Source organism: Protomyctophum parallelum (assembly GCF_964188405.1).
Source record: "Protomyctophum parallelum genome assembly, chromosome: 8".
Classification (NCBI taxonomy): Eukaryota; Metazoa; Chordata; class Actinopteri; order Myctophiformes; family Myctophidae; genus Protomyctophum; species Protomyctophum parallelum.
In genome coordinates, this window is record NC_139703.1 from 3,874,150 (window position 1) to 3,888,083 (window position 13,934).

General features: G+C 43.1%; 1 protein-coding gene across 1 annotated transcript; it reads right to left on the bottom strand.

Moving 5' to 3' along the window:
• Window positions 1-246: 246 nt before the first annotated feature.
• Window positions 247-11,049, bottom strand: LOC310862679 (uncharacterized protein). The gene is made up of 3 exons (XM_083770682.1): window positions 11,034-11,049; window positions 8,694-8,802; window positions 247-2,526 (listed from the first exon to the last, which is right to left on the bottom strand). The coding sequence occupies exons 1-3, from the start codon at window positions 11,034-11,036 to the stop codon at window positions 899-901; spliced, it is 1,740 nt and encodes a 579-aa protein (XP_083626808.1). The 5' UTR covers window positions 11,037-11,049; the 3' UTR covers window positions 247-898.
• Between the last annotated feature and the right edge of the window lie 2,885 nt (window positions 11,050-13,934).

Below are 13,934 nucleotides of genomic sequence, written 5' to 3' on the forward strand. Positions count from 1 at the left end.
CTCAATCAAAAAATAAACCAACAATGAAATAAGAAACAGAGCAGCAAAGACAGTACCTAGAAATAGATAAGATAGAACAGTACATAGAAATCACTGGAGCAAGCCAAAATGTTTGCGGTACAAATGCTTCTTAAAGATGCCAACAGACACAGCGTTTCTAAAGCAGAGTGGTAAATCATTCCACAGCGTAGGTGCAACAAATTCGTAAGCTCGATCTCCTTTGGTTCGCAGCTTAGTGAAAACCTTTGTCTGAAGACCTACGTTGTCTCATATTCAACTTGGGGTGCACCAGTTCACTTAAATAAATTGGGCCCAGCCCATGAAGATATATGCTGCTTCACATCTGAGACCAAGACTGTGTCCGTAGCGTCCTGTTACAGACACTGCACCAGGTCCCGGAGCACTGTTGTCTTTCATTTTACTTTTAGTCATAGTCTTTTGAATAGTTTTCATTTAGTTTGGGTCATAATTTAGTCACCTGGAATGTCTTAGTTTTAGTCGACTAAATAATACACATCAGCCCAGGCCGTAGCGTAACGGTCTGGGCACCGGACTGGTGATCCAGTCGCGGTGTGCCGCGGGTTCGACTCCCGGACCCGACACGGCCTTTACCGCATGTCATCCCCCCATCTCTCTCCCGTTTCCTGTCAGCCTACTTTCTATCCCTTAAAAAAAAATCAATAAAGGCGTAAGCCGCAAAAACATATCTTAAAAAAAAATAATAATAATACACATCATAAGATTCTAGTCTATTGTAGATCGGCTAATTTCAGCATGCAACCAAGTGTAAAATTACTTTATACTGGATCTCTTGTCCACTACTCACTTCCTAACATTTTTTGTCTAGTTTTTATTTGACGATGAAATTGTCAATGTAATCAGTCTTAATCATCATAGCTTAGCCATCGTGAAGCATCCTCATGTGTGTCGTCCTTATTCCACTAGTGGTAAAGCGTTTGCTACATGCTGTGCAAGCAAAGGGCTTTTCACCTGTATGGATCATCATGTGCGTTTTCAGAGTTCCAGGTTGTTTAAAGCATTTGCTACACACTGTACAAGAAAAGGGCTTTTCACCCGTATGGATCCTGATGTGTTCTTTCAGAGTGTCATCTCGGTTAAAGCATCGACTACAAAATGTGCAAGCAAAGGGCTTTTCACCTGTATGAATCCTCATGTGTTTTTTTAGATTGTGAGGTTGGTTAAAGCTGTGACTGCATACTATGCAAGCGAAGGGCTTTTCATCGGTATGAACGTCGGTCATGTGTCTTTTCAGAGAGCCAGCATGTTTAAAGCATTTGCTACATACTGTGCAAGCCAAGGGCTTTTCACCAGTATGAATCATCAGGTGTCTCTTTAATGCTTCACCAGTGGTAAAGCATTTGCTACATACTGTGCAAGCAAAGGGCTTTTCACCTGTATGAATGCTCATGTGTTTTTTCAGAACAGCATTGGAACCATAGATCTTTCCACACTCTGTACAACAGAAGCTTTTCTTTTTTGTTTGGCTCCTCATGGACTGCTTTTGTTTCTCTGGCTTTTGTTTTTCCTGTGGCTTTTGGCGATCGTGAAGCCGCCTCATGTGTGTCTTCATTATTCCCCCAGTGGTAAAGCGTTTGCTACATACTGTACAAGAAAAGGGCCTTTCACCCGTATGGATCCTGATGTGTTCTTTCAGAGTGTCATCTCGGTTAAAGCTTCGACTACAATATGTGCAAGAAAAGGGCTTTTCACCTGTATGAATCCTCATGTGTTTTTGTAGATTGCAAGCTTGAATAAATCTTTGACTGCATACTGTGCAAGAAAAGGGCCTTTCACCTGTATGAATCATCATGTGATTCTTCATCTGTCCACTAGTGGTAAAGCTTTTGCTACACACTGTGCAGGAAAAGGGCTTTTCACCTGTATGAATCCTCATGTGTTTTTTCAAAGCATATTTGGAACCATAGACCTTTCCACACTCTGTACAACAGAAGCTTTGCTTTTTTGTTTCACTCCTCATGGATGACTTTTGTTTTAACGATTTTGATTTATTTTCTTGCCCGTTTCTCAAAGGCATTTTTTGTCCTTCACCGTCTTCAGCATCAGATTCAGAACAGTGTGAAGGCCAGTCATCACTGTCCTCAGTGATGTCAGAGTCAGAACAGTGTGAAGAGAGGAGCTGGTCGTCACCAGTTGGTTGTACCCAGTACTCTATGTAAGCTTGTGTTTTCATGTGTTCAGTTGAGGTGCCGGCTACAGGCTCTGTCTCTCGGTTTTCAGTACCATCCTCTGGTCTTTGAAGTAACTCCTCCTGCTGTTCCCCTTTAATCAGTGGAGGCTCTAGTTTCACCTGGACCAGACTGGGACTCATCTCCTGCTGTTCCCCTTTAATCTGTGGATGTTCTAGTTTCACCTGGACCAGACTGGGACTCATCTCCTCCTGTTCTTCTTTAATCTGTGGAGGTTCTAGTTTCCCCTGGACCAGAATGGGACTCATCTCCTGCTGTTCAGGGGAAACCTCTTCAGACACTGGTAGGAGTGAGAGACCTAGGAGGAGGAAGAGGAGAGAGAGGAGGCAACATCAGCTGAGAACAACTTGTTAGCAATGCTAGTTATTGCAAGACCTGGTAAGGACGCGCTGTGATTGACCAGTAGTCACCGACAGTTCTGCCCTGTTGAACTTCTTCAGATGGGGGGGGGGGGCGTCCTCTGGAGACACATCAGTCAGATAGATAGCGCAAAGACGGCTTGCATGCTGTGGTTTGCTACCAACAGAAATATGCATGCACAAGGGCTTCACCCCTCTCTTTGAAATTAGACTGGGCAAGCTCTAAATTGACAATGGACCCTACGCCGGTGACACACACATATTAATAATTTATTTATGTCCATATAAGAGATACAATACAAGGACACAAATATTTACAAGGTGTTGTACAGAGTGCAATCAGCAAATCCCGGACAATACAATACCCACACATGTACAATACAATACAATACCCACACATGTACAATACAATACAATACCCACACATGCAGTGAGGCAACTCAGGCAAGGCGCAAGACTCCTGTCCTCTCTCTTCAAAGTTTCCTCCCATAATCTCAACTTGAAAATTACATTTAATAAACTTTAATAATTATGTCAACAGCTAAAGTTTGTACATAACGTTGTCCGTAGATAGCACGGCCTCCGGCAATCTGCAAGCCTACAACGCGTCGCTTTTTGTTCATGCGCGGCCCAGTCCGGTCTGTTTAATGCCTCGTCTCTCCTAATCCAGGGCGCTCTCCGTGGTTTTGATCTGATGGATATACTAAACTCTTAATTTCGGACTTCTCACCTGCCTCTCGTTCAAAGATACGAACGCGAGGGATCATCAGTGACTTTTATCGGATGTCATCAACAGGTTTAAGGTCAACTGGTGTAGCACGCGCACGCACGCGCACACGCACACACACACACACACACACACACACACACACACACACACACACACACACACACACACACACACACACACACACACACACACACACACACACACACACACACACACACACACACACACACACACACACAGTGCACATTCAACACTCCACACGTCCCAAACTCTTCTCCCTTCTGGCTCCAAAACTGTGGAATGCACTTCCCATTGCAGTCAGAACTGCAGCATCACTCTCAATCTTCCACCGTATACCCAGGGGGCAAACCACCCTTTTTTTAGGAAACCTGCATTTGCCATGACCTCAAAGGTTGTCCACCGGAAATAGTATCTATGACCCCGTAGGATCACAACCTATATGGACAACCCGGTCAATTTTTTGCTGGAAGTCCAATATGGCCGCCGCAATATTGGCCCCTATTAGTTATAATGGGTTGTGAATAGGGCAAAATTTTAAACCAAAACCAAAATCCACGAAACTTCTCAGGTTGATCAATGATATAAATATGAACATATTTTGTATTGAAGGTTTCCATGAAATTCAATATGGCCGCCACAATATGGCCGCCACAATATTAGCACCCAGAAAATAGGTTTGGCTCTAACTTCTGAACCAGATGAGCTATAAACGCAAAATCAGTGTCTATTTCATGTTTTCTGACCATGAGAGACTCAATGGAATACCTATTTTTATTATTGGGTGTGTCTGGACCCTTATTGTGCATATTTACAAGATCGTGGCTACCCGAAATAGTGCTTTACCATGATTTCTACCATGATTGTTGACTGTTTTGAATATCGTCACCTTATTAAACTAATTGCCTAAGTCATTTTTTGCCAAATTGCTTTTTTGGCCTAAATCACCACCTGGTGATGCTGGCCACCTCTGGTAAAATCACCCGAGCCCTAATGTAAAAGGCCTTCCTGTTACACCCTATTAAAACAATGGCCTATGTCAAGAGGGAGACTTAGGCCATATTATTTTGCCTAAGTCATAATAAAATGTGACTTAGGCCATTTTAACACACCTTTCAAAATGGGAGTGAATGGGACTGAATGGGAGGTACTGTTACTATGGGACTGATAGAATGGGAGTGAATGGGACTGAATGGGAGTGAAAGGGAGGTACTGTTACTATGGGACTGATACTATGGGAGTGCATGGGAGGTACTGTTACTATGGGACTGATACTATGGGAGTGAATGGGAGTGAATGGGAGTGAAAGGGAGGTACTGTTACTATGGGTAACAGTACCCAGCCAGGAGACAACCCACAGAGCCTAGTCCCTCCATGTGCCAGAAGTGTACCTCCCAGCCTTGGCAGAGTAGTTCTGGAGTAGTTCCAACAGATTGTGTGCCCCTGGTTTTTCCCTAGTGGGACTGATTGAGGGTAGCTACTGGGACGTAAGTCGGGACTTGATCACTCCCGGCTGGGTCGCCTAAGTGATGGGTATGATGTTGAGAGATCCGAAACACCGTTGACCTCAGGATACATCACTGAGGATACGTCCCAGGTGCATCCATGCGATGTTTTTTAGTTATAGTTCTTCTATTTATATAGTGACTCATAGGAATAGACTATGTGACAACCAGGTATAGTCTGGTGACACCGGAGAGACGGGTGACAGCCGGAATGTAGACGGCACCCGGGTGAGCAGTATGGGTTAGTGCCCCAGCCTGTGTCCTCTGTGAGGATGAAGTCCAACAACCCTCGGTGAGGCCTTTGGGAGGGCCATGCAAGCAGCAAGCGGAACCGCAGCACCATGACCCTGCGGAACCATTGCCCAATGCCCACCACTCCTGAATAAACTGTCTGGTGCTGGGACTCTGATGCAACACACAGGTCCTCGCTCTACTCCTGGTGAGAGCAGGAGTGGACCTGATGAGACGTAGGAGGGGCCCGACCAGGAGACAACCCACAGAGCCTAGTCCCTCCATGTGCCAGAAGTGTACCTCCCAGCCCTGGCAGAGTAGTTCTGGAGTAGTTCCAACGGATTGTGTGCCGCTGGTTTTTCCCTAGTGGGACTGATTGAGGGTATAGCTACTGGGACGTAAGTCGGGACTTGATCAACCCCGACTGGGTCGCCTGAGTGAGGGGTATGATGTTGAGAGACCCGGAACCCCGTTGACCTCAGGATACATCACTGAGGATACGTCCCAGGTGCATCCATGCAACGTTTTTTAGTTATGGGACTGATACTATGGGAGTGCATGGGACTGAATGGGAGTGAATGGGAGGTACTGTATGGGACTGATACTATGGGACTGAATGGGAGTGAAAGGGAGGTACTGTTAATATATGACTGATACTATGGGAGTGAATGGGAGTTACTGATACTATGGGACTGAATGGGAGTGAAAGGGAGGTACTGTTACTATGGGACTGATACTATGGGAGTGCATGGGAGTGAATGGGAGGTATTGTTTCTATGAGACTGATACTATGGGAGTGAATGGGAGGGAATGTAACTGAATGGGAGGTACTGTTACTATGGGACTGACACGATGGGAGTGAATGGGACTGAATGGGAGTGAATGGGGTGTACTGTTATTATGTGACTGAATGGGAGTGAATAAAAGTGAATGGGAGTGAATGGGGGAGTGAATGGGACTGAATCGGAGTGAATGGGAGGTACTGTTACTATGGGACTGTCACTCCCATTCACTCCCATTCAGAGTGAAAGGGAGTGAATGGTAGGTACTGTTACTATGGGACTGTCACTCCCATTCACTCCCATTCAGAGTGAATGGGACTGAATGGGACTGAATGGGAGTGAGGGAGTGAATGGGAGGTACTGTTACTATGGGACTGTCACTCCCATTCAGTCCCATTCAATCCCATAGTATCAGTCCCATAGTAAAGTAATCTCTAAGATACATTGTTTTGGTCTCTGATTTTATCTGAAATCATTCCTACAACTCTACATAGGATCTGAGGGGAAATGACAATATGCAAGGTCAAATATATATGTCCCTTCTGTGTCATAAATCTTAGCCAATGGATTAATATTGCTTGTGTTTGCTAAAACAGTCAACAATCATGGTAGAAATCATGGTAAAGCACTATTTCGGGTAGCCACCATCTTGTAAATATGCACAATAAGGGTCCAGACACACCCAATAATGAAAATGGGTATTCCATTGAGTCTCTCATGGTCAGAAAACATGAAATAGACACCGAGTTTGCGTTTCTAGCTCATCTGGTTCAGAAGTTAGAGCCAAACCTATTTTCTGGGTGCCAATATTGTGGCGGCCATATTGTGGCGGCCATATTGAAATTCATGGAAACTTTCAATACAAAAAATGTTCATATTTATACCATTGATCAACCTGAGAAGTTTCGTGGATTTTGGTTTTGGTTTAAAATTTTGCCCTATTCACCCCCCATTATAACTAATAGGGGCCAATATTGCGGCGGCCATATTGGACTTCCAGCTAAAAATTTACCGGGTTGTCCATATAGGTTGTGATCCTACGGGGTCATAGATACTATTTCTGGTGGACAACCTTTGAGGTCATGGCAAATGCAGGTCAACCCCCTTTGCCCCCTGGGTAGTAGTCTGAAAACCCACCTTTTCAGACTCCATCATGGCCCATAGCACTTACCCTACCCCCTTAGATAGCATTTCTGTAGACTTAGATAGCATTTGATACAGACTTATAGCATGTATAGTATCTAGAGCTGGGACTCGATTAAAAAAAAAAATCTAATTAATCAGAGGCTTTGCGATTAATGAATCTAGATTAATCGCATTTTAATCGCATATCATTATTTGACCCGATAACAGTGAGAAAGCAATTTTTTTAAATGGATTTTGGTATACTAGTGAATCAATGAATAGTGAATACATAAGTTTAAGCAATAAAACATTGTTTTTGTTGTAATAGGGGTAATAATTATTTATTGAATAATTGCACACAACTGTGCTGTAATCCACGCTACCATCGGATAGCCTTTTAAATCCTATTTCCAATCCACAGGGACAAGCAAAGTGATCTCAGCGGCTTCCCCCAGTCTGGTGAACTGTCTGCGGTTTCTGGTGGTGTTATTGTCTGAAGAGGACATGGACACTTGGTGAGCAGGTCCGTCTGAAAACTGTCCAGTGACAACGTTCCGCGGTGAAAAAAATAGTGCAATTAAAATGCGTTAATTTTTTTAATGCATAAATTTTTCTGTAGTTAATTAATCGCAATTAGTCCCGGCCCTAATAGTTTCATTATATAGATATTCCACTGTTACGTTCTTAGCTTACGCATGTTTCATGATAAATGCTTTTTATGTGATTTTATGTGATGCTTTTTTGTTCTAATGTAAATCGCTCTGGATTAAGAGCGTCTGCTAAATGCCTAAATTGTAAATTGTACAATTAACCTAATCCCAACATGCATTTCTAAGGCTACTTTTCACCATTTACTTTTCACAATATGTTATATTATTTTTACGCCTGCGTTGTCGCGCACCTCTTGAGCAGACCTGGAGGAGACCTGTCGCCAATCCAGGCCTGCATTCCTCACTGCACGTTTGCAAGGCCCTTAGCACACCAAATACATAAGATTAGTCATCATGACAGTGGAATATCTATATAATGAAACTATGTGTATACATACACTATATATTGCTATGTCTACATAAAGTGTGGGCTAAGATGGAATCTGAAGAGGTGGGTTTTCAGACTACGGTGGGAGATTGGGAGTGAGTCTGCTAAAAAGTTATCTGGTGCTCCTATATTTTTAAACTGGTAGCAACCAAGTACAAAAAATAATTTCGAGTCCTGTGTGTGTGTGTGTGTTAGGGCTGACCCTCGATCATGTTTTTGATGATTTATTTTTTCTTCTCCTCTTGCCGTAAATAAAGCGTCATTTAATCGAGGCCTTATTACTTTTGATGAATTGAACATGGTGGACCCTGTTGTAAACCAGTGTAATGCTTAATCGGGTCGTCCACTCACAGTTAACAGTCTTTGTATTTAGTTTGTGCTTGAAATGTAGCCTACTGTAATTCTGCAAACTGTTAATACATATTTCAATCAATCAAACTCACAGCAGCAATTGCGAGGCGCACGCATGCGGCTCGCGGAGCAAAGGAGGAATTGAGTTATTAAACACAATAGTATCAGTGCAACACTATACAGAAAATATGAAACAGAGGCATTACTTCTCTTATAACATAACGAAAACAAAACTCACAGCAGCAATTGCGATTATCGATTGAACATTGATTAATCGATTTTTTGTGGTCAGCCCTAGTGTGTGTGTGTGCGTGTGTGTTACTCACAGTCCATCTCAGTGTCAGTGCAGTAGGTGGGAGTCATGCAGGCAGCAGTCCTCCAGGGGGCAGCAGAGCTCAGGTCCTGACTGGATAGATGGACATCACTGGTAGACATCTGCCACACACACACACACACACACACACACACACACACACACACACACACACACACACACACACACACACACACACACACACACACACACACACACACACACACACACACACACACACACACACACACACACACACACACACACACACACACACTTTTAGCAGACTCACTCACAATCCTCCACAGAAGCATGTTGCACTGAGAGCTTGTAGATCTATATAAGCATGTTGCACAGCCAAACAACTAGATGCAATGACAGAGCTTGTAGATCGGCTATTTTCGGTTGAAGAGAGTTTTTGCGCATGCACAAAGTGAGTCAGTGGCAAATCGAGTCAAATTGAGTTTAACGTTGTTTTAATGCAACCGACCACAGAACAACAACGCTCAACCCTGTTTTAATGCAACCGACCACAGACCAACACTCAACCCTGTTTTAATGCAACCGACCACAGGCCAACGCTCAACCCTGTTTTAATGCAACCGACCACAGACCAACACTCAACCCTGTTTTAATGCAACCGACCACAGACCAACACTCAACCCTGTTTTAATGCAACCGACCACAGGCCAACGCTCAACCCTGTTTTAATACAAGTTACAACCGACCACAGGCCAACGCTCAACCCTGTTTTAATGCAACCGACCACAGGCCAACGCTCAACCCTGTTTTAATACAAGTTACAACCGACCACAGGCCAACGCTCAACCCTGTTTTAATGCAACCGACCACAGACCAACACTCAACCCTGTTTTAATGCAACCGACCACAGACCAACACTCAACCCTGTTTTAATGCAACCGACCACAGACCAACACTCAACCCTGTTTTAATACAACCGACCACAGGCCAACGCTCAACCCTGTTTTAATACAACCGACCACAGACCAACGCTCAACCCTGTTTTAATGCAACCGACCACAGACCAACACTCAACCCTGTTTTAATGCAACCGACCACAGACCAACACTCAACCCTGTTTTAATGCAACCGACCACAGACCAACACTCAACCCTGTTTTAATACAACCGACCACAGGCCAACGCTCAACCCTGTTTTAATGCAACCGACCGTAGGCCAACACTGCTTTATTTTATTTACGTTGATGCTGTGGTCATTTTGCTTTACGTTTGAGCGCCATATTGAGTTATTTATATTGCTTTAATAAAGCCTTTAAATGCATCATTTGGATCCAGCGAATTCCTTTTGTTTGCGGCGGAGCGCGTCTGACAACATCCCATCGCCTCTCAGCGACTTTAACTTTATTCTCCTGCAGACGCTTTACAGTACTCCATCAAGAACCACTGATTTACACCACATTATGAAGCAATCCTAAATAAACTAGCTAAGACTAACGAAGTCCACACCCACAACACCAGAGGGAGTGCAACAAACCATGTACAACCCAGATTCGGCTCAAACAAAATTAAACAGACACAATTTATTTCACTCCTATGCCACCAAAATGTGGAACGCCCTACCAACAGTCATTAAGACATGCGAATCCCTTGACTCCTTCAAAACCGCTCTCAAAGGGCACCTACGGACGGCTGCAATTCTAAACTGGCCTCCGTAAAATCTGAATCGCCCCCCCCCCCCCCCCCTCACTGTTTTTTTCCCCTTTTTTTACCTATTTTATGATGAATTCCTGTTCTGTTCTTTGACTATAGAAGTTTTGATGAATTGAACAAGGTGGACCCTCTTGTAAACAAGTGTAATGCTTAATTGGGTCGTCCACTCACAGTTAACAGTCTTTGTAAGTTTGTATTGAGTTGTGTTTGAAATGGACTGTAATTCTGCAAGCTGTTAATAAATACTTCAATCAAATTCAATCAATCACAACGTTGTTACCCACCCTGGGTAAACATAGTACCTTTCCTTTCCTTTGTAGTCACTCACTATTCTGTCACGAACGACATGGCTCTGACTTCACCTGATCATCAGGTCGAGGTCGTGACAGACTAGTGACTATATTTGTACTTAGGCTATCTGCTGTCATGAAAGTTTATAGTTGGAGAAATTCAAACTTGTCCAGCCTCTCTCACCCCTCACTGGGGAAGATTCTGGGAGGAAGTTTGGGCTAACATCAGGTCATTTATACACTTTCTCCATTTACAACATGCTAACGGAGAGCGGCAATAAAACACAATGAATAAACATTCTTATCAATAATAATAAACACAGCTTTGACTCACCGCTTAGTGCAGAATATACATTAATAATCAGTAATCACCATGGTTACGCAACGTAAGGCCCCGCAGACCAGACCAGAGGTGTTGTTGTGCAGCGTTAGCATTAGCGTTAGCATCAGACTCCTCTTCCTCTGCAGGGGAGAGCAATCGATGATCAAAGAGACTCAACAAGCAGATCACAGATTCTATGATACTTTTAATCTTTCACAGGACGGATGTAGACTGTAGTATATATATATATATATATATATATATCTGTACATTCATTTGTTATCACGAAGCTGTTTGTGATTTCATAGGATTTATTTTCATTTTCTACAACTCATTTACAAATTATGTATCTTACTTAAGACGTCATCAAATCTACAATTAAATTTGCACAAAAACATTTATAGTGACATCTTTTCAACAGATCTCCATCTCTGCCTCACTGAGCACATAACCAACGGGACGTCCATACGACGTCTATACGACGTCAAACAGACCTCTCGGTAAAGCCAACCCCAAAACGTACAATAACGACGTCCTGAGCGCATAACCAACGGGACGTCCATACGACGTCCATACGACGTCAAACAGACCACTCTGTAACCACCACCAACCCAGAACGTCCAGGTCGCCGGCCGTCCCAGCCAGACGTCCATACGACGTCCAAACAACGTCTTCGACACGACGTGACAGTCAAACTCAGGACCTGCAGACTCAGTCCGTTGCAAAAAGACGTCCATATGACGTCCATACGACGTTGACAGCTGTGGGTACCAGATCTCTTTGGCTCGGCTGCAAAATGTCTTCGGGTCCTGCGCGCACTACACTGACGTCATCCGTTTCTTACTAACTTTATTGAACCACGGTACAAAACAGCAGTTTTACAGCACAGAGGTAATCTATAACATGACAGAGAGAGACCATAGGCCCAGACCAGGATTTTCACCATAGTGAGGGTCGACATTCAAGGTGGAAAATGCTATCATGTTTCTTTTTTAGACAGTATTTTTAGACAGTATTTCATTTTCAACATGATAGCAGTTAGATGATTTCTTAGAATTCTCACAATCAATGGCCAGAACCTTATAGGTTTTTTCCTTTAACTCCATGGTCACTGAACTAAATACTGGACCAACATTATTCATACTAAAACGGCTTCTTTTAGCGAGACGAATCAGGAGAGAATCTACTTTGTTATCGACCTTTCTTTATCCCAGCAACAAACTCTCGCGGGATTTGAGAGGAGTCAGGAAGCCTCTCGCTGTCCATTTGCAATTTGACGGACGACACACAGGGGGCTCTGGCCCCATATTATGTGATATATGAATATTATAACGTAAAATGAATGGACACATTAAAAGTTAAATAAAATGTGTGTTCCGATGCTTAAAGGAAAACTTTAGTTTTTTTCAACCAAGGTTCATGTTTTAGGTTGTTATTAGAGAAACTAAAAGGTGAGTGTTTCATTTTCTGCTTTCTTTCGTTTTGGGGATTTTAGCAGTTTTTGACAGGGGGCGGGGGCATTCCGAGCATGGGGCAAAATATGTATTTTTTTACAAAATATTATGGGGATTTATTTTTTTATTATTTACTATAGTCCTAATAAACCCCAAGAAATTACATCTGGCCACAAAAGATCACAGGATCTATTGAAGCTGACAAACTGACATATTGAGCCTATACACACAGTATAAGCCTTCCCCCAGTAGGCTACCTTCACATTCAGTAGATCCTGTGATCTTCTGTGGCCAGATGTAATTTCCTGGGGTTTATTAGGACTATAGTAAATAATAAATAAATAAATCACCATCAAATTTGGTAAAAAAAGACATATTTAGCCCCATGCTCGAATGCCCCCGCCCCCCTGTCAAAAAGAGCTAAAATCCCTAAAATGAAAGAAAGCAGCAAATGAAAGAAAATTAACACTCACCTTTTAGTTTCTCTAATAACAACCTAAAACATGAACCTTGGTTGAAAAAAACTAAAGTTGTCCTTTAATAATATCATTTTCCATAACTTGTCTTGTTGGGGCTGATTTGGGAAACGGTTTAAAGGTATATTCAGTGATTTCACTCAAAAAACCTTAGGTTTCGTTTTTGCCTTGGGACCCAAACCTTCGTCCAATCAGGATAGAGAGTCAAAAACGAAACCTAAGGTTTTTTGACCCCCAGGGGTTAACTGGGGACAGGGAGGAACTCCTTATATGGTCAGCACACTCTATAGTAGAGAGGATTATCACAACAAAACAAAAAAATAAGTGATATTTGAATTAAGTGAAATCACTGAATATACCTTTAAAAAACTCAAATAAAGAGAAACTATATAAACATCCAGTGTGAAGTAACTTTGAAAGTCCTTGTTCAACTCGTTTTGTGGGCAACAGCGCCGCCGTCTGGACAGGGGGAGCATCTCTTTATAGCCTTTATTTTTTTATTTTTTTTGCGGCTTACGCCTTTTATTGATTTTTTAAGGGACAGATAGTAGGCTGACAGGAAACGGGAGATAGATGGGGGGATGACATGCGGTAAAGGCCGTGTCGGGTCCGGGAGTCGAACCCGCGGCACACCGCGACTGGATCACCAGTCCGGTGCCCAGACCGTTACGCTACGGCCTGGGCCTTTATAGCCTTTCTTAAAAGGGAAACAATACTTAGTTCTATGGTAACAATTTCGTACTCAAAGTAGTGATTAAATGGTTCGTTACAATCATGACATTTGCCTATAATGGGGAGGGGGAGAAGCGAAACACACCTACTATATTTAGGAGACACTTTGTAGGCTTTGTGAACCATTTCGCCAGTGGCGTGCACAGACATTTAGAGGGGCAGGTGCTCAAGTGAAAAAAAAAGGGCACCTTGTGCAGCGCATTTTGGGGCGGGAACCCATTTTGGTGCTTTAGCTATTGAAAAATAGCAGATCTACAAGCTCATAGCGCGCCACCGAGTGGCACGCTAC